Here is a 22,408-nt window from a genome sequence, read left to right on the forward strand (position 1 = left end):
TCAAAGCGCTTCACAGGATATCCAGCAAAGAGGATTGACGATGTATTTTGTGGGCTGTGTTTAATATGTTCTCAAATAGTATATTCACCTACAAATACACAGTGACTATACTTTACAGTGTGCAATCGACACTAAGCACTCCGAGACGTGAAGGACATTCTATAAATGCAACTTGTTGTTGCACAGTAATTGCTATAAGTACTTTGAGATGTCTTGACGATGTGATACGGCACTTTATCAAATGCAACGATTATTAAATAGAACTTATGTTCAGACTACAAGAGAGTACATTTTAAATGAGGCTGACCTGCCTCCTCATTATTTCTAAAGGGCCTAACATAGTGAAGCCATGAGAACTATTTTACAACACCAGTGTACAGAGGAATGTAAAGTAGTGTTACTGCTGACGTGATAGCATGACATCTGATCGCTAATTTGTAATGTGTTTTGAATAAACTGAACTAAAAATAGAACAAGGAACAGCATTGCAAACGTTTATTTATGATAGATCAGCAGGTGCTTTAGAAGGAACAACCTTTCCTCGTGAATGGCTTGAATGAAATTGGAAAAGGAACACTTCAATATATTATATTATTAGAATAGATTATTGTAACAAATTTTAAAAATCCCTGCACTTTGATATAGCTTTATTGTATTAAAACATCTCAAAATGCTTCACAGAGTGTAGTGTAGTGGAAGTATATTTGTAAGTTTTACACCAGCTTTTTCAGAAATGACCAGGGAAATTTGCCAGTATAATATGCTGTAAATCTCTGGTTTTAATGAAAACATTGCTTATATTTGAGGACTGCAAAGGTATTTCTCTGCTGAAGAATAGAGTTAATACAATACAAAATTACAAGGAAGGGAGCGAGGCAAAGGAAATGTGGGATGGAGTTCCATAGGTGAGGGCAGAAAGGCTGAAGGCTCGGCTGCCGATGGTGGGCCAGGCCGGGCAGGGGACGTGGAGCAGGCCAGAGGCTTCTGTGCGGAGGAAGCGGACAGGTTGATATGGGGTCAAGCAGGTCACAGAGGTAGAAAGAGGAGGGCTTTGAAGGTGAGGACGAGGATTTGGGGTGATGGGGTCCCGCAGTCTGGTAGATTATTTAATTCTGAAAATACTATAAATTTAAAAAATAACACATTTGATATTGACTGATTTCTTGATCTACTTCAGTATTTAGAAATTTACAAAACATCAATTTTAAAAAAGTTACACAAAAGAAAGTCCATATTTTGAAAGTTTAAAAAATCCAATAATTGAACGGTTAATAACCCGCTGGCATTTATTTTCCAATTTAATTGATCCCCATTTTATCAGGAAAAAGAAACAAAGGGCCCAAAAAGTAGATTATAAAATTGTCGGTGATCCTGATCAATTTAAGCGTTCTGGAATGCTACCCTGTGTGAGGGGCACTATATCAATGCAAGTCATTGTTGTTGATCGAGTGGTGAGCGAGTAGTATGGTACAGGCTCCCTAGGGAGACGGTGGAAGCAGGAAGTGTTCGTTCTTTCAAGAACAAATTAGATAGATTTGTGTTAGAAAATAATATCTCGGGATTCAATTTATAGTTTGGGACACGACATGCCAAGTGACTGGTAGAAAGCAAACTGGATTGCCCCCTCCTAACTCTCTGACCTGCTGACTCCCTACCAACCTGCCCACTCCTTCCGTTCATCGGGCTCTGGCCTGCTCCATGTCTCTCGCCCGACCCGCTCTACCATCGGTGGCCGGGCTTTCAGACTCTCAGCCCCCACACTCTGGAACTCCATCCCACGGTCCCTTTGCCTCGCTTCTTCCCTTGCCTCCTTCAAGGCCGGTCTCAAGACCCTGCTCTTCGATCGTGCCTTTGGTCTCCCTCCCACCTCTCTGCCTTCTCTCACCCCTACACCACCCCTCCCCCATGCTCAGGCCCTGACACCTGACTGTTCAGCGCTTTGGGATGTCCTCCCGACGTGAAAGGCGCTCTATAAATGTAATTTTGTTGTTGTTGTTGGATGGACTTTTGCCTAACAAATTCTTATATTCTTATCTAACTTTATTAATGGTTAAGAAATATAAAGCACATATCAGCAATCTAGTATAGTGCACAGGACTGTGATTTTCCTTCACTGTATAAATGCATTCATGCAATATGAATGGAAGTGGTGTACAGTATTTGCTCTAAGATAAGGATAGTAGCCAAACGGACAGACAGCAATCAAAGAAATAACTCTTTTAATTGCTTTGTTTACAGTGCTCCAATTTCTGTGGGAAGGGAAGTAAGTATCGCACTGTCTCCTGCATGACTAGAGATGGAAAGCAAGCGGAAGAGGAGAACTGTAAGAACCTCGCCAGACCCAAAACACACAAGCGATGCCGAGGAGGTCGATGTCCTAAGTGGAAAGCTGCCGACTGGGAACAGGTGAAGTATAAAGCTTTGTGCAAGTTATATACTTTTGCTTGCTTTTCCAAAGGTATTAAGCTCTGGTCCAAAGGAAGAGAAGAGAGATTTCAAAGGGGAAAAAAGTTTAGTGGGATTAATGAGAGCTGAATTGAAAGATAGATTTTTGTGAAGTCATTTTTTTTAGTTACATGCAAACAAACATTTTGCTATAAGTTTCATTATAGTCTGTAAAGGACCTCACAATTTGATGAGATGAAGCACAAAGTTGCACTGTAAGTTTGTCCACATTTTTCCAGTTCTAGTTTTCTTGTCTGGTTCTCTAGATTTTCACATTAGTTATCTCAAACTCATAGTCTAGTCATTTGTCGAAAGGTGATGTTAGAGCAAACTATAACCTACTTGTTATAACTAATTTTTTGTATCATATCTGCTCAGAACAATCTGTCATCAATTATATAGTTGCTTGCACAATAAAATATATTCAGCTTGTTAAAGCTACAACAACAACTTGCATTTATGTAGCGTTCTTCACATGGTGAAGCATCTAGGAGCATCTCAGAGATTATAGTGGGGAAGAATTGGGATGGGATGCTTCTGGATGTCTGTTGGGACCCTTTGTTTCTGATACACATAAACAAACTGAATTTTCAGAATCTGTACAAGGTTAGATTTGTAGATTGATTACATTTGTATATGGCATCAACCCATGGAACCAGAGGATACAGCCAAGATCTTACAAAGAGATCTGAAACAAGTTAACAGCTGGGATGATCACAGTAAATAAAATGCAATTCAAATAAATGCAAATTACTGTATATTAAAAGTAAGATTGGTCAAAATTATACTTCAGACTTTTTGTGATTTTCTTTCACTACAATTTTGATAATTTTAGAAAGCAGTTACAGTTATGGGAAATTGAAGATTTGTGTGATTTTCTCACCAAATAGTGATTGTGAATCTTTGAAACAATGAAGGTAGCATTTACACCGAATGGGTTACAGGGAATGCCCTGTCCTGGCCAGCAATCCCCCAAATAAAATGGGTTGGTCACTTCATGGCTGTTCAGGGGACATTACTGTGTGTAAATTTTTCCCACAAAATACAGTCACTGCACTTTACAATGTATTCTGTGAAGCACTTTGAGACGTCTCAATGATGTGATAAGGCGCTGTATCAAATGCAGGGATTATTATTAAATTGTCTACTGTGATGGCCTGCTAATCCACAGTCACATTTCACAATAAAATCTTTTAAAAGCGCGTTGATATGTCCCCACAACATGGTCAGACTCTATATCAAATTCAAGGATTATTTATTCAGCTGGCAGCTCCAGACTCAGTCATCACTTCCTTCTACTGTCAAATTCAGCTGTTAGTAAGGCTCTAATTCTCCATCTCCACAACATTGCTCCACTTGCTTTCTCAGTTTTTATCAAGAAAAAACTCAAATGATCCACCAAATCATGCTATCCATTTAATATCTATAAAACATTTGAAAGCTATTGTTATAATTATATTATAGAACTGAAATGATTGAAGTACCACATTTACCAATTTTCAGGAACTATTCTCTTTCACGGTAGTTTGTTCTTCCTGCTGAGAGTGATAAAGGAGTGCTCCAGAGAACTACCTACCTTGACCAAAAAATAAATAATTCACAGAGCAAAAACATAATTGCCATTTAGGTAAAACCACTTAACCATCTGGATTAAATCTATTTGTGTTTATATAGGTACAAGAACTATTGCATTTCTCCAAGTTAAAGGTCAAACGTGTATCACCAATATGGTAATTTTTTTAACAGAAAATTGGACTACGAGATAGTTAAGTTTGTAAATGTCACTTGTAATGACATGTTGCTGTTACACTAGCTATCCATACCAGAAAATTAAGGTTTAATGTTTTGGTTTGGCTGTGTCTTTGGCTTGGAGCAAGTTATGTTACCCTAGCCAAAACATGTTAATCTATCCTGAAGTTAATGTTGTTGAACAGAGGCAAACTGGCCAAATTATTATATCACTAGTTTGTTCATGTATATTCCATTAAAGCTGCACAAACTTTGCAGTTTTATCCACCTGTTATTGGTTCAAACTAGCTACATATCTCAAAAAGACAAATTTGCAGGGATCTGAGGAAAAGGCATGCAAATGGGATTGAATGGCTTGCTTTTTCAAAGAGCCATCATCGTCGACATGATGTGCTGAATTGCCTTCTTCTGTGCCTTAACTTTCTATGATTCTATGAAGAGACAATTTGAGCCTAACTAAGAATCCCGGCCTATATTTTACAAGTTCTTTATGTCTGCATAAAGTGCCAGGATTGATCATTTGAACCTGTGTAATACAATTGTAGGCTATGACTTAAAGAGTAAAATAGTAGAAGTGAGTCAGTAAGCACCAGTAGCCCAGAGATATTATAATGTGCTGTGCTGCTGGGACTGAGAAGAGGAAACGTCAAATGACAGAAGGAAGTCAGGCTGAGCTGACTTTTCTCATTCTGTACTTTCTTATGTTGAAAATTATTCCATACCAAACAAGTTACTATGCATGGGCAGAACAACAATTTAAAATGTTGTGATCCAGAGCATTTCCTTTGAGGCTGTTAAAATATAAGATAGACATTTCTGGGTCAGACCAGAGTTAGAGAATGCTTGAAATACTTTGGAGCTTTCTTTGATGTGTGATTCTCTCCAAAATGTACGAACTGTCCTAATCCCCGTTAAATTCACTTCACCCAATCTCTCAAATGATCATTTATTTAGACTCTTCTTGTTTTTGCTTGAGAAGTGTTAAGAGGGTGAAATCATTTCCTGGTCCAATTTAGATGCGTTTTAGTAACCTTGCTGCAAAGGTGTTACAATCTTGTGAAATAAGGTCTTTACAATGGCTGAACCTTTTCCACCACCTGAAGAAACAAAAATGTCCTTTAGATACGTTGTCCATTGGAGTCTGAGGCAAAAAGATTTTCCAGCATATCTTGCAGGAAGGTCTATTTTGGGAGTGATCTATGGTTTGTAGAAAATCCCTTGCAGAAGCAACTGAGATTGAAATGAAAATGTAGGTCTTTCAGAAAGTGTCACCCACATTTTAAACGAAAGGATTTTTCTGTGTGCTGACATTTTACTTTCCTCTCTCCCCTCTTTGGATCTTGCAGTTACATTCCTTTGTCCTGAATAATTTAAATTTACAAATGTCTGTGGGCTACACAGCTATGAGTGAAGGAGATGTTAGTTCAGATAATGAGGACTATGAATTTTTAAATGACTGATCTATTTTTCCTAGGAAATGAGAAAGAAATTTACTCTCAATTCTTTTAGGTTTGTACCTTTATTTCAGTTTAATTATTTAATAATGTGTTCATTATTAATATTCTTTCTGTAAATTGCTGGTCTGCTGTTACAAAAAACTGTCCAAGCTTCGGAGAGTTCTTTTGACTTGCATACTTCTGATTAGGTTTACATGTTAGTTATCCATTCGCCTGCACTTTAAGGGTAAAAATCTTGTGAAGTGCCTTGAGGGTTTTTGGCAATGTGATAAGGAACTGTATAAGATGCAAAGATCATTATTATATTTATCTACCTTTATGATGTTAAAACAAACATTATTCTCTATTTAATCGTATCTCTACCTCATCATCACTCATGGCCTAGACATCACTGATCTGTACATCACAGACAAGGCCACCTCAGACCACTCATCTCTCTCATTTCATCCTCCCCTCCTCCAAGGCCCCCACCATGTTTTTCCATCCATCAAAGAAGCTTCCCCCCAATTCCCTCGCAAACGCCCTCTTATCCTCAGACATTGTCTCCCTCTGGCCTTCCACCCGAAGTGATCGAGACGCAGCCATCAAGCTGCTAAACGTTCACCTCTCCTTCACCTTCAATTCCCTCGAACCCCTGAAAGCCAGGTCCATCTCCAAGCCGACCCACCTCCCCGGTACAATAGTCACCTCCGCTCCCTCAAATCCCAAACCCGGTTGCTCGAGCACAGGTGGCACCAAACCATCCTCATGCTCACCGCCAACTGTGGCTCAAGCATTTTCATACCTACCGCCACCCCCTCAGCTTGTTTGACATACATCAAGGCTTCGATGAGTGCAAATTTTCTGCAGCTGAATGTCAGCAAGACGGAAGCCATACTCTTTAGTCCCCATCAACATTTTCTCTCCTGTGGATCTGAAATCCTCAAACCCCCACCCACCCCCGGCTTCCCTCACACTCATCGAACCTGTGCGCAACTTAGGCGTCAGATTCGATCCCCAGTTTTCCTTTCTACCCCACATCTGTTCCCTAACAAGGACCACTTTTTTCCACCTCCATCACATTGTCTGCCTCCATCTGTACCTCACAACCAAAGCAGCCAAAATCCTCGTCCATGCCTTCGTCACTTCCTGGCTGAACTATTTCATTGCCCTCCTCGCTGATCTCCCACCTCCATCATACACAAAACTCAACTAATCCAAAACTCTGCCACCCGAATACCCACCCACAAAAAACTCCTTCCCGCATCACACCAGTCCTTGCCAGGCTCAACTGTCTCCCAATTATGAATGAATCGATTTCAAGATTGTCTCACTCGTTTTCAAATCCCTTCATGCCCTCATACATCCTTACCTATCCGACCTGCTTACCCCCCACTCCACCACTTGCTGCCTCCGCTTGGCTGGCTCCGGCCTCCTCTGTTTGTTCCTCGTCCCCTCTGCTCCACGATCGGTGACTGTTCCTTCAGCTATTATTCTCTGGAACTCTCTCCCTCAATCCCTCCGCCTTGACCCCTCGCTCCCTACTTTCAAATCCCACCTAAAGACCTTACTGTTTGATTGAGCTTACGGTCACCTCCCCCCTCCCTCTCACCCTGGCTGGGTGTCAGACTCCGCCACTGTCAAGTTATCCAGGACACTAACCCGGATGAAGGGCGCTATAGAATTGCAAATTGTTGTATCTGTGACTGTAAGACTTTGGTTTAATACGCCGCACTGCAGTAATCATTATAGCTCCCTTTACTTTATCGTGAGGGTAGGCTAGACTGAGCTGTTGATCTCTCCTTGGCTGCCATCTGTGGTGGCCCATGATCAGCATGTGCTGCTCTCGGGAATCTTCAGTCTAATCTTTGCAATCACAAGGCAGACATTCCATTGTATGCCCTACTCCATCTAGTGGTCCAGCCACATATGGCATTCTTGGCTGAGGTGTAATTTTGCAATCAATAATAAGAAGCCCCAAAAATTGTTTCCCTGCTAAGTGTTGTTACTTACAGGGTGTGCCTTTATGATGAGAAAATCCTATTAGAAGCACACATTGTCAAAGTCACCAATGTTAGCGACATCATTTATAATTTTAGGCCAAAAGCTCTTTGATTTGTTGGTTAGGTTGATCCTGACAGAATAGCCCAATGAAGGCTTGGGGTTTGTACCCACTGTTGGTGAAAATTGAAACAACTTAGGAGCTACGAGTTCCTCCTATCTTTCAAAGTATTTCAACATAATTAAGAATATTTGTTGCTTTCGTTTTACTCCAATTTTGCTGTAATTCTGAAGAGGCAATACTATTTATTAAACTAACTAAAAAGTTGTCAGCCTTGATACCAGTTTTATTTGTTTTCATTCATGTTGTGTGGCATGTTTTTCAAGCATGACCTATGGTGATATTGCTTATTTCCTCAGATGTAGTGAAACAATCATGAGCAATAGCAATCCCAAAATATGATTTAGGAACTGTTGGTACAACGCACCTGAAATCAAAGCTGATGTGTCTCAACCTTAGTGCCTCTAACATTAAATAATCTATGTGTGCAACTAGACACCACAGCTATTATTATTACATTTTCTATATAGTAACTAATAAGAGCTTTCCAAAGTTCAAACATAGCTAATGGAACTGGTGCTTTCAGACCACTGCTTGAATGCCAAGTTGCTACAATATTGAGATACAATTTCTCATAAAGCTGATCAATTATNAAAAAAAAGTATGGAGCAGTAATCGATCATGCCATATATTGTTTGCCAAACCGGATAAAGCATAATGTACCCTAATTGTATCTCATAGGATAAATTATTCAGTTTTGCAACAGTTTTTAGTTCAATAAGCTTCAAAAGAATTTTGCTTCACTGCCACAGGAAAAAAACAAGAAATGTTTATTTTTACCCTCCCCCATGCATTGGGCGGTGTTCCTAAATTCTTCACTGATATAAATTACAGCAGTGATTTTAACTCACTGACGTAATTTAAGTAAGTGATTTTGAACTACTGGTGTAAATGAAGGCAGTGCTTGTCAGTTTAATTCATTTCAAAGTATACAATTGATGTCACAGAAGTTCCCTACAAAGTTTGCTTATTTTAATGATTTTAACCCTTGCACAAAAGCTAGGTTCTCTCAATCCGAACAAAAAGCTAACTGAATTTAACAACCAGGTTTCCATTGTTATTCCATTGAATAACAATGCAAAGTTTCACATATAATAGTTGTAAAGTTGATCAGATGCTACCTTAGTAAGATTTAAAAAATCACTATGATCAGGTCTTATAACAGTGACTTTACATTTGTAAATGCTCCATGAATTGTCAGTTTTAAAAATTCTTTCTTCCAAAATTCTGCCTATGTAATTGCGTTCCAGACTATGTTGCAGTATGCTAGTACAGATCATATACTTTAATTGCTCAGATGTAGTACATTAACAGAGTTAAGAATCAAGCAAAAAGAATATACAGCATAATGTTTTGATCAATTCAATAAAAGCTTAACTTGGCAAGCATTAAAGTACTGCAATTTGCAACACTGAAACCTACCTTTTCCAAACTCTGCAGTGCTCAGTCTCATGTGGAAGTGGAACTCAGCAACGAAAAGTCTTCTGCCAGATCTCAAACCGAACAATTGAAGACACCCAGTGCAATCGTTCCACACAACCTGCTTCAGTTCAACGCTGTCAGGCTGGAGAATGTCCATTTTACAGCTGGCATGTGGAAGAATGGCAAAAAGTAAGTATAGCTGCAACAGGCAGCACAAGCCCCATTCAGAATAAACAAGAGAAAGGCACTCTTCCTGACATGCACCAGTCTAACTTTGCTCATGAGGTGTGAGTTGTAAACTTGGATCAGATGGCTGGCTTCATGTGGTTAGAAAGATGTTTGACATATCGCCAAGGAGCAGAATAGTTGGAAGGACAAAATCTCAGCTGGGTAGAAATTAAATGATAAATGAAACTTGATATTGCTTTAGAGATCATTTAACTAAAGGAACAAAGAATTACAGATACTTGCCTGCATAAAAGACAAATCCAGCTGAAATATCTACTTACTGCAATAACTAGTCTTCAAATGTAAAACCTTAAAAAAATCCTAGGTTTTTCTGTGCAGTGCACACATTTATTTTAAATGCTTACAAATCTTGCATTTTGCTTGTATACAAGTTCTGGTTGATGGAACATTTAAAGTACTGTAGTCCAATATAAATTAGTTACAATCTGCAATATAAAGGGAAAATATGGGAGATTACAGTGCAAAGGTTGTTTGGAATGTTTGTATGATTCTTAACTTTTTATTTTTAGTTATACATGAAAAAGTTTCATTTGAGCTGAAAATAGATTGTTAAACAGCCGAAATTCCTTTGCATGTCTGCAGGCTAATTTTTCTTTATTTTTTAAATGAGTTCTCCCTCTCCACCTCTTCCCCCTGGAGCTCCTTTTCACTTCCACCAGCTGGAATCAATTAGAGAGCCCCATTGTGGTAGGTGAACATTAGTTGTGCCACATTACTTTTTAAAGGATTTCAGGACTGCATGCAGAATCGTGCATGCTTTGAAAATTTATAACATGTCACAGGCATATTTCCAAGAAAAGTCTTTAAAAACAACCATAGCTGCAAATTAATCTCTTCTTTGGTGGAAATTTGTTCTAATGTAGTGCAGATGTGCATATGGCAGCTTTTTAAGCAGCATTATTTTATTTATTGGAAGTACTGTTTTGTATCTGAGAATTGTTAACTATAAAGGGGTTTGCTAACAAAGGATAGTGAAATGAACATTTTTTGCACGCAGCCAGTGGAACAAATTCATAGGGGGTATCTCTAGTTTAACCAGTAGATGTTTTGAGAAAATGACAGCCGAATGGGAAGCCATATGGCACTGTAGTGTACATAGACTTCCAAAAGGCCTTTGATAAAGTACCACATAAGAGTTTTCTTTATAAGCTAATGTCATTCGGTATCGGGAGCAAATTAGTAACTGCCTAGAGGACAAGAAGCAGAAGGTAGCCATTAGGACAGAACATAAGAACATAAGAAATAGGAGCAGGAGTAGGCCATTCAGCCCCTCGAGCCTTCCCCACCATTTAATAAGATCATGGCTGATCTTCTAACCTAATTTCATTTACCTGCCCTATCCCCATATCCCTTAATTCCTTTTTTTAAAAATCTATCGACCTAGGTCTTGAATATGTTCAATGACTGAGCATCCACAGCCTTCTGGGATAGAGAATTCCTTAATTTCACTACTCTCCGAGTGAAGAAATGTTTTCTCAACTCAGTTCTAAATGGCTGACCTTTAATCCTGAGACTATGACCCCGAGTTTTAGATACTCCAGCCACAGGAAACAGTCTCATACTATCTACCTTGTCAAGGCCCTTAAGAATCTTATAGGTTTCTATAAGATCACCTCTAATTCTTCTATATTCTAGAGAATATAGCCCTAGTCTACTCAACCTCTCCTCGTAGGTCAACCCACTCATCCCAGGAACCAACCTAGTGAACCTACGTTGCACCCCCTCTAAGGCGAGTATATCCTTTCTTAGATAAGGAGACCAAAACTGCACACAATATTCCAGGTGCGATCTCACCAAGGCCCTATGCAATTGCAGTAAGACTTCCCTACTCTTGTACTCTAACCCCTTTGCAATAAACGCCTTCGTAATTGCTTGCTGTACCTGCATACTAACCCTTCTGTGATTGGTATACAAGGACACCTAAATCCCTCTGAATACTAACACTAACTAGTCTCTCCCCCTCTAAAAAATAATCTGCTTTTCTACTTTTTCTACCTAGGTGAATAACTTCACACTTCCCCACATTATTCTCCATCTGCCACCTTCTTGTCCACTCACTTAACCTGTGTATATCCTTTTGCATCCTCCTTGTATCCTCCTCAGAGCTTACTTTCCCACCTAGCTTTGTATTGTCCATGAATTTAGATACATTAAGCTCTATTTCCTCATCTAAGTCATTGATGTAGACTGTAAACAATTGAGACCCAAGCACTGATCCTTGTGGCACTCCAATAGTCACAACCTACCAATCTGAAAAGGACCCATTTATCTCTACTCTCAGTTTTCTGCCTGTTAACCATTCTTTGATCCATGCTAATGTATTACCCTTAATTCCATGTACCCTAATCTTATGTAACAACCTTTTGTGTGGCACCTTGTCAAATGCCTTCTGAAAATCTAAGTACACTATATCCACTGGTTCGCCCCTATCTAAACTGCTAGTTACATCTTCAAAGAACTCTAAAAGATTTGTTAAACATGATTTCCCTTGCATAAAACTGTGTTGACCCTGCCTAATCATATTATGACTTTCTAAGTGCCCCACGACAACATCGCTAATCATAGACTCTAGAATTTTCCTTATTACTGATGTCAGGGTAATTGCTCCCACCCTTCTTAAATACCAGTGTTATATTTGTGATCTTCCAAGCTTGGTTGAATAGAGGAAGGTATTGAATGGGATACATCAGGTGTCTGTGTTTGGACTCCTCTTGTGCCTATATGACCTGGATTTAGAGACTGAATGCAAAATATGTAAATTTGCAAATGGCACAAAGCTCGGGGCAATGATGGTATTGAGGAATGCAACCAAGATCTTACAGTAATTAACGGATGGAATGAACTACCAAAGAGGGTGAAAAGAGTGAAGAGCAGTGAATGTGTTTAAAAATGCTGAGGATTGCTTCATGTTGTAACAAGGAAAAGAATAGGATGAATATTCTGGAAGTAAAATTAAATGGATTGATGTAGCTTCTTCAACTATACATCTCTTGTCATGTGTTTGGAAGTAAGAATGGCACCAAATTCAATTAGACAATGGTACATTTGATCCACTAGAGTCTCGTGCCTCATGCCTGTAAGTACATTATAAGTGGTGCATCGCTTGCTTAACTTAAAATTCTTCAAAAATGGCAAGGTCAGAATGGTCTGACAAGCAGTTTGGACATCAGCCTGTTTTCAATTTTAATGTACTTACACTTTCTTCAAAACAATTACATCAGAGAAAATCCTTGTGTTTTCAAGGAATAAGGAAAATAATTAGAAGCCGTAGAATTTCAGAATTTAAGCAAGAACAAATAGAAACAGTTAGTCAGGCAGCAAACTATTAACTTTGAGGTTATAGAAATATAAAAATCGGTTCCTCGATGAATGATGATGTGTTCAAGTACCTTTTCTTTTCAAATGTCACTACCACAACAAGAATTACCACAAATAAGAAAATTCCATAACACAATTCAAACATGCACACAAAATCCCTCAATTACCCAAATCTTGGCTTCATATAGCTATCTTTTTGGGTGAAATAATTCCCAAGAGAAGAAAAAGTTCAAAGACAAATGCTGTTTTTTTCAAGTAGTTGTTGATTCTGTCAGCTCACAAAATACCCCGAAGGGCCAGTTTCATTTTCTGCCTTACTTCTGTTTAATTGGTTTAGATTTGCCAGCCACGGATTCTGATTGTGTAATTCATGTGATCTCTGTACACTACATATTTATAGGGAAAGGTAAACAATGCTGTGAAGCCTTTATTAGAACCCTTTATCAGTAACTACGTGGTAATACCTCTCGTAAACACATCATACTATTACAATAAATGCAACAAATAAAATAGTAGCTCGCACGATGAAGTATTTTGCACTTTTAATGAACAGTGACAATTCATGAAATTTCAAATTTCATTCTATGTATTGATTTATACAGACATTATACAAGTAACATAATACTTTTGACTGTAATATTGACTATTTCCTTTTTGAACTGTTCCATTCATTGTCAAAATTCCTTTAAAAAATTGGTCACTCAATCCACGACTGTTTGTGGAACACTGCTGTGCACAATTGGCTTCCGCGTTTCGCCCACAAATATACAGTCAATTAACTTTACAGTCTATTCTGTGAAGCGCTTTGAGACGTCTCGAAGACATGATAAGGCACTATATCAAATCCAAGGATTCTTATTATTTATTATTATTTTTGACAATTTATTAAAACCGTTCCTTTGTTTCTAATTGATAGCAAATTGGCATGTTTGAATTTCATATTCATAGCAATATTTATGGTTTCACCTATTTGGTAACAATTTGTGATATGTTGGTTTTGTTTTCCTGGTGTAGAATTAACTTAGCATTTGCAGAACAGTTTACATCATATGGTTCAAAATGTTCGGTTGTTGGTACGGTTTTCTCAATTCAATAACTTGTTGCTAGAAGTTAAAATGTTTCTGATGCCACATTTCTTAATTGGAGACTTAGGCTCCCAACCCCAGGGTATCAGGAGAGGCTGGACAGAGCAGGCAGACACACAATGGCTGTAGAAGGACATGCCATTTTGTTTAAAACGTATTGTGTGAATCGACAGATTTGTATTCAACTGCTTTAAGACTACAGATCTTAGATTAAAGGGGCCATAGTCCCCTTTTGTATCCTACTGACTGCACAACAATCACTCCAGATTAGTTCCAAACTGGTTTAACCTTTAAAAAAATGTTGCACCACAGAGAGCTGTCCTAAAGAAGTAGTTTAGCAGCACAGCATGCTCATTAATAGAATTCTACATGGATGATTTAACTTTCCTGTGATGAAATTTTCTTGCACTTCACAGAACACAAATCCATTTATACTTACAAGAATTTAATACATTGTGCCGGTGAACATTGAGGGAAAATGTACCACACAAACACTGTTAATAATACATTAAATCGTGCACGTTATTCATAACGAAGGGGATGCTGCTGTTGAATTTGAAAGGTCATTAATGAATAAAACATTAGCATGATTTATGTCTTTGTGGAACACCTGAATTTCTGCCATGAATGTACATTCTAGTAAAGGTAGAATTCATAGATACTTTATATGCAGAATTAGCTCCAAAAGCATACAGTCGTGAGATCTAATTCAAAGCGACCAATAGAATACTGTGCTAAAATGTATTTTTTCCCCAATAAATGTTAGGGTTAAAACTTGTGATCTCCTTTTTTGCCTCCCTTCCCCTCCCAAACACAGAAAAGTTGAGAATAATAAACTTAAAATACTGACCTTTCAAGATAACAAATGGATTTCTGTTTAATCAAGTCAACAGCTGAAAATTCTGTCTTCTACCTTGTTTGGCTCTGCCGAGTTTAAAAGAGTTTCTGAGAAATATAATTCGTTTTTGTTATGCTTATATTTACAATTCTTTAAACCATAGGTAATTTTTGTGTATCTTTTAAATGTTTCAGTGACAGATGTGTTTTTCCTATGACAAAGTATCTCTCGGTAAACCTACTTTTAAAGTGCATTTTAAATCAAACATATTATCCTGTAACATTGTTTTGGTTAATGCTACTATTTTCTGAGACTGGGTGTAACACAGGATATTCAAATTACAGTGCATGTGTGTTGTCAGGGTTAATGCACATCTGCTAACTGAGTGATTGTTTTTCAATAACAAGCTGTTATGAAGGACATCTCAATGTTGGGCAGTGGTGAAACAAAGCAGACCATACATCTACCTAGTACACTATTGACAGAACCAGACTGGGAATAAAAATTGCAAAGGGATTTGTCAGCTATTCTGCCTCAAGAAAGCATGAGGGTAGCTGAACAGATTTTAGGTACTAAATAGGAAATGATAAATCAGTTCTTTGTCTTTACTGTCTTGGAAGATAAATAGAGAGACCAGTGTTGATATGTGACCTTTAAAAGGTAAATAGCCTCAATTGACAGAGGCACTTGTGTTTCCTTTGAAACACCAAATGAAATAAGTTTTGATGTTTCATGCAGCACGACTAGGTAAGTACACATCCAGAATGGGTGATAACATCAGTACTTAATGATGGCATAGCCACTGTTGCCTACTCTCAGGCTGCCATCAATATAACTGAGGCATAATATCGATGGTATGATCACAAAAAATGTTGTACCATTAGTTGCACACTTGAAGTTTGAGTAATGGAGAAACACTAGTTTTCCTCCATGCTTCCAATTTCATTTACTATGGTAGTTAATTCTTGACTGCCTGTAAATGATAAATGTGAGAGTAGAAAAAATAGATATCAATTTGTTAGTGGTGTGATTAGGTATTAGTAATATATGTAGATATTGATTAAGAGGTACTTGTAGATAGTACTAACATATATTTCTATATTCTTTACCATTTAGATTTGTTTGCTATCATTTTTCACCAATGGTATTTGTGGCTTTGAAACACTGAATAATCGATATTGTACAGTGATCACTGTAAGGGATGTGGTAATACAGAGGCATTCAAAATACTATCCATGGGCCCGAATATTTATTTCTCCTTTAAGCACATTATAGTGAGTGAAAACAAACAACTGCTCAATACTTTTTGCCTCTAATTAGCATTTTTTGCTTTGTTTGTAAGCTTTATTTTAGAGAATAATTATACCATTTTAATAATTTTATTTTCTTGTGCCTCCATTTACAGTGCAGTTCGACCTGTGGTACTGGAACAAGGTACCGTAAAGTAACCTGCATTAACCAGAATAATGAAGAGACGCAGAGTAATAACTGTGAAGTAAAAATGAAAAGACCGTCCAGTGTGGAGAAGTGCAATACTCAACCTTGTGAATACATATGGATTACCGGAGAATGGTCTGAGGTAAAAAAAAAATCTGAATAAAATCAGTTTTGTTGAACTGGTAAAAAGCCTGAATCCAAATGTCTTTCAATATGTTATACATCAGAATCAAAGTTCTCAAAAAATCTAATAGCTTTTTAATAGTTAAGTGAAAGAAAGATCTTGTATTTTTCACATTGAAAGGTTTCAAAATGCTTGAAGTAATCACTATCAAGTGGATTGATTATTTTTGTCGGCAAATGTGCCAGCAAGGTGCTAAAAATGATCATTAATTTGGAGGATTATTGGTCTGTATCAATGTATGAAACCTGTAACATTTTCAGATTTGTGTAAGCCGTAAACCTTGTTTGATGTTGTTTCATCTGATTGTCCAATTCTCTTTTTAACAAATTCTAGAAAATGTTATTTCTTCACTCAGGGATGCATGACAAGGTGCTGAGGATGATTCCTCTGACAATAACCATTTTGGTTGTGGATATAAAATAAGTTATCTTCAAATGATGATTTCTAAGTACAGTAGCGATTTTTGCTACATTACTGCCAAACTATATTTTTCAGTTTTCTTTTTAAACACGAATTCTGTCTTATTTGAGCACAAGAAAGACATTTAATGAGATTGTTATCTCATTTTTGTGCTTGGCTATGCAATATTGTGGTTACCAGAAATTGAGCCATAATCCATCGTTTTTGTGAGGACAAAGAAAGATCTTCAGATGTTGTGGACAGAAAGTCTTGTTGCACTTCAAAGCATTCTTTTATCATTTTTCCTGGCTAGACCCAGATAAAGATGTGCATGCAAGACAATTTTTCTATTCATGCATCGAATAAAGAAATTTAATATAGATAGATAAATTGAGGATGGCATATGAAGTGGGCTGATCAGATTGATCATGAATTATGAAGTTCTGTCTGATCTATAGAGATATACAAGATTTTAAATCCAGAACAATAAGCTTTGGATTCACTGAGACAGCAGAACAAGAGGAATCATGTTTAGTCTTGCGAAGGATAATTTCAGGACAGACACCAGGAAATGTATTTTTACCCAGAGGGTAATTCACAACTGGAACAGGGTTACCATAAAGGGTGGTTCAAGTCAGAACACTGAATTCATTTTTTTTTTAAAATGCTAGATGCTGCGATGGGAGAATGGTAGTGGGGGGCAGGGTATTCAGGAAAGATGGGATCAAATGGGCCAATGAACCTTCTTGACCCAAACTGATCTTGTGATCAATTCTAATAGTAAATCATTGCAATACAAAGGTATTATTAATACTAAGCCAATACACTCTTTAATTTTAATCTCTATAAAATTATGATTTTAGAGCTTCACTAATCCACTGTTCAAGTAGAAATCGATCATAATGGCCCTGTCAAAAGTAAATGGCTTGCTGTATGCAATTTCCTGATTTGAAAGCTGCAATATCAATGTAAATTATAATGCAATTTTGCCTCCAAAAAATGTTGACAATGTGCCTTTATCCGCAGTGCTCAGTTACTTGTGGAAGTGGCTATCAACAAAGGCTCGTTTCCTGCAGTGAAGTTTATAACGGCAAAGACCTCTATGAATACAGCTATCATCATCAGACAACAACAAACTGTCCAGGGGTGCAACCACCGAACATCCGTGCCTGCTCCATTGGTGAATGCCCTATTTCTGCCTCGTGGAGAGTTGGAAACTGGGGAAGAGTAAGTTCAATCTGAAATGTGTTTAAAATTACAAACTCTGTGTCTTGATGCTTTTCTTTAAATCTCAGTAATTAACACTGGATTTAATTTGACACAATCTACTGCAATCCTGTTGATGCTTTATAGCAAGATTGTAGAACAATTATTATTTTGAATCACAATAGAAACCATAGTTTTAACTCACTGAACAATGCGTCAATATAATAAATTTTACTGCTTTATATAACTGCTAAGCTAAAACTTTTGAAACATTTTGATGTTTCAAAACACGAGCCATTTCTCATTTACTCCCTTATTAATCTTGCAAGAAAACATAAATAATACTAATTGTTGCATTTGATAGAATGCCTTATCATGTCGCGAAGATTCAAAGGGCTACACAGGATATACTGTAAAGTGGTTTTGACTGTGTGTGGACAAAAATGCTTTGTTTTTGTTCATTTGATTTCCAAAATTTGCAACTAAATGTTAGCACTTTAGTACATATTTCCTCACCCCTCCGCAAAGTAATGCCTGTTTAATAATAATAATCCTTGCATTTGATATAGTGCTTTTCACATCTTCTCGACGTCTCAAAGTGCTTCACAGAATAGACTGTAAAGTGAATTGACCGTATATTTGTGGGCGAAACGCGGCAGCCAATTGCACACAGCAGTGTCCCACAAACAGTCGTGGATTGAAAATGACCAATTTATTGTTTTGTTTTGGAGGGATTATTATTAGGCGTTCACACCAATTGGTGAGTTTATTGAGGTCTAGACCTGGCTCCACTCTACATTTTAGCAGAATTCAGACTGAAAGGTCCATTCCATGCACACATCAGTGTCAGAAGTTTGGAACCATTTGTCACTATGATATTAGGATTGTACGTGATAAAAAGGTAATACTAATAGTGTGTGTGGGTGGAAGGGGGGATGAAGTGACTTCAAATCAGTCCAATATCAACTGAGAATTTTTATAATAATAATATAATATTATCTTGGTGCTGCACAGTTAAATTAATTAGCAGTGTGCTAGCCGCTATTTGATACCAAATAATAATAATACTTGCATTTGCAAGTAATTGTCATGCAGATGCCTAACAAGTGGAATATGTATCTATAGTTTTTAAGTCTTTAAGTTTATTTCCTGCCACTTGTCAGCCAGCTCAACATTATTCCTGAGCCAAGAGAGTGAGCAACTGAACCTACTATGTCTATAAAATTGTGACTTTAGCACTACACCAAGCTACTGTTCAAGGTGCATAGTAGAAAGAGATCATAATGGTCCTATCAAGCGTAAATGGATTGCTGTGTGAAATTTACTGACTTGAAAGGTGCAATATCAATGTAAATTATATTGCAATTTTGCAATTGTGTCATTGTCAGGCTGCAAAAGGTACAAAAGAGCAGCCCAAGATGACTTTACCTCCAATTACCAGCCCCTCCTATCTGGGAAATGGCTCCCTCCACTCAGCACCGTTTCATGAGTCCATCACTGTGACCAGAATATCACAAATGCATATATTCAGATAACCAGTGTGTGGCTTAGCTCTCTTAATTAGTGCCACCTCACTGTGCTATATTCTGTTCTGACCTTTATGGTTTGTTTTAAAGTACAGGACACAAATGATAAATTGCTGCCTAAATAAATGGAAAAAATTTTGATTGTTGGACACTTTTCCCAAATTCCAATTTCTAATTTTTTATACTTTTTTTTCTATGAATTGCAAAGGAGTCATGCCCATCCAACATGAGATGATATTTTTCTTCTCAATCATTCAAATGCAATGTTATCAGGTTGTTTCCATGCTACTAGAGCAAATTATTTTGACAGACAATTGAATTCCAATTTTTAATTTTCTACCTTTGAATCATCCTCCTGCCCTTTTGTTAATTCTGCAGATTCTGTAATTGAAACAACTTTACATTAATTAGAACTTGGAATTTGCTAATAATAATGCAGTGAATAAAATTTATTTTCTATACATTTTTGTTTTGATATCCAATTTTTCTGGTTGTTAGTTAGAAATCAAATTATTTCATGGGAACAAACAATAAACAACTATTCTATGAAAAATATAATTAATGGCTTCAATAACATTTACATCAGATTAATGTATCCATTTATCTCAACACAATATTGTACTAGATTATTATTGGTGGTGCTTTTCATTTGTGGACATTTTACCATTAAAGCTGCTTAATTTTCTCTTTTTTTCATCCACTTTAAAGTGTTCAGTGACTTGTGGAATGGGAGTAATGCAACGCTCAGTACAGTGTTTAACAAATGGTGGACAGTTAAGTAATTTGTGCAGTTTGGACATTAAACCAGAAGAGAGGAGAACCTGCCAGAGTGGAAAATGTAAGATGTGGATTATTATACCCTTACCCACGTCACTGTAAAATACTCCCATCTGTTTTCTGTTCATGCTAAGCAAATTAGCAAGTATACAGTCTGTTTCTGATTTTTTTTAGAACTGTTTTCTATCCTCTAATGAAAACCATATTTGTTATGTAGGTGAGTTTCCAAAGAGCTGTAATGAGATACAAAGATTCAAAGGCTTCATGGAAGATGGTGATCACACTCTTAATATTCAAGGAAAGCAAGTGAAGGTAAAATCGTGGACATGTTTAAATATGACAGAAAGAGCAGTCATAAAAATATAATTTTGGTTGCTTCATTTGTTCTATTTTTTGGATCAATTTTTTTTTGATGTTGTTGCAGATCTTTTGTGCTGGCATGCTGTCAGATAACCCCAGAGAGTATGTTACACTGGCAAGTGGTGATGCAGAAAATTTCTCAGAAGTTTACGGCTACAGGTACAAAAGGATAGAAGATTATTAGTTCAGATAGTGTTCGCTTTATAAATGAGTTTATAATTTTGCAAATGTGTCATTGTTGACATACGTTTCAAAGATTCTGTTTTGATTTAGACTGAACAATCCTGCAGAGTGTCCATATAATGGAAGTCGAAGGCATGACTGCCAGTGCAGAAGAGATTACCTGGCAGCTGGCTTTTCCAGCTTCAGCAAAGTAAGACTGGACATCAGCACTATGCAAATAATAAGTGAGTACAACAGAAGCGATCTTGCATGTTCCATTGCCACTTATGCATCCAGCCAAATTAATTATAATGATTTGTGATTCACCAAAATGTAAATAAAGTACATTTATATGATAAACTGGAAAAAAAACATGCACATGATTGATTTTGCAAATTTACCCAACATAGCAAAACACAGAAGTATTTGTTTAAACAAACTATATCCAACTATATCGCACTGTTTATGACTCTTAAATCTGCTCAATAATCCTATCTCTTATGTCACTACTCCTTAGTTCTTGTACATTTGATGTTAAAGCAGCAGTGGGAAACAAAATAGATTGTTGATTTGCAGTATTCCAACAAATTGCACTGTAGTGAATTTAATGTCATCTTATACATGTACCATGTTTAGGTCTGGTCTTTTCACTTGATCAAAAACAGATTTAACCAGTGGCATCAGAATCAGTCATATTTTAATCTACTACTGCTGTTATTGTTATCAGTGGAGTCCTGTAGTTTAGTAGTTAGAGCACTCGCCTCACAAGTATTATTTTTACCATTTGCGGCCCATCGTGTCTGTGTTGGTTCTTTGAAAAGAGCTAACCAATTCAATCCCACTCCCCCGCTCTCTCCCTATAGTCCTGCAAACTTGTCCTCCCCAAATACTTATCTACTTCTCTCTTAAAAGCTGTTATCGAATCGGCTTTCACCACCCTTTCAGGCAATGCATTCCAGATCTGAATGACTCGCTGTGTGAAAAATGTTTTCCTCACCTCCCCTCTGTTTCTTTTAACAACTATCTTAAATCGGTGTTCTCGGGTTACTGACCCACCCGCCAGTGGAAATAGTTTCTCCTTGTTCACCCTATCAGATCCCCTCATAATTTTGAAAATGTCTATTAAGTCTCCCCTTAACCTTCACTGCACCAAGGAGAATAATCCTAATAGCTTCTCTCGCCTCTCCTGATAACTGAAGTCCCTAATTCCTGGTACCATCCTGGTAAATCTCCTTTGCACCCTCTCCAATGGCTTGACATCCTTCCTAAAGTGTGGTGCCCAGAACTGAACAATCCAGCTGAGGCCTAACCAATGTTTTATAAAGGTTCATCATAACTTCCTGACTTTTGTATTCTATGCCCCTAATTATAAAGCCAAGCATCCCATATGCTTTTTTAACAGCTTTATCTACCTGTCCTACCACCTTCAAAGATTTCCTTATATGAACACCCAGGTCTCTCTGTTCCTTCACCCCCTTTAAGATTATACCATCAGCTTATATTGCCCCTCCTCATTCTTCCTCCCAAAATGCAGCACTTTGCATTTCTCCACATTAAACTGCATCTGCCACGTGTCTGCCCATTTTATCAGTCTGTCTATATCCATTTGCAGTCTGCCACTAACTTTCTCACTGTTTACTACTTGCCTAGCTTAGTATCATCTGCAAACTTGGAAATTGCACTCTATACCCAA

The 22,408-nt window shown here is 37.4% G+C and overlaps 1 protein-coding gene across 1 annotated transcript in view; it reads left to right on the forward strand.

The window, feature by feature from the left end:
• Window positions 1-22,408, forward strand: part of adamts9 (ADAM metallopeptidase with thrombospondin type 1 motif, 9) — a 129,779-nt gene that overhangs the window by 76,135 nt on the left and 31,236 nt on the right. The window contains exons 29-36 of the mRNA XM_007895184.2: window positions 2,239-2,406; window positions 9,193-9,363; window positions 16,070-16,243; window positions 17,711-17,911; window positions 20,125-20,254; window positions 20,411-20,505; window positions 20,618-20,712; window positions 20,827-20,960. Of these exons, the coding sequence (XP_007893375.2) occupies window positions 2,239-2,406; window positions 9,193-9,363; window positions 16,070-16,243; window positions 17,711-17,911; window positions 20,125-20,254; window positions 20,411-20,505; window positions 20,618-20,712; window positions 20,827-20,960 (1,168 nt within the window). The remainder of the gene's footprint in view (window positions 1-2,238; window positions 2,407-9,192; window positions 9,364-16,069; window positions 16,244-17,710; window positions 17,912-20,124; window positions 20,255-20,410; window positions 20,506-20,617; window positions 20,713-20,826; window positions 20,961-22,408) is intronic.

Source organism: Callorhinchus milii, unplaced genomic scaffold (assembly GCF_018977255.1).
Source record: "Callorhinchus milii isolate IMCB2004 unplaced genomic scaffold, IMCB_Cmil_1.0 Scaffold12, whole genome shotgun sequence".
Lineage (NCBI taxonomy): Eukaryota > Metazoa > Chordata > Chondrichthyes > Chimaeriformes > Callorhinchidae > Callorhinchus > Callorhinchus milii.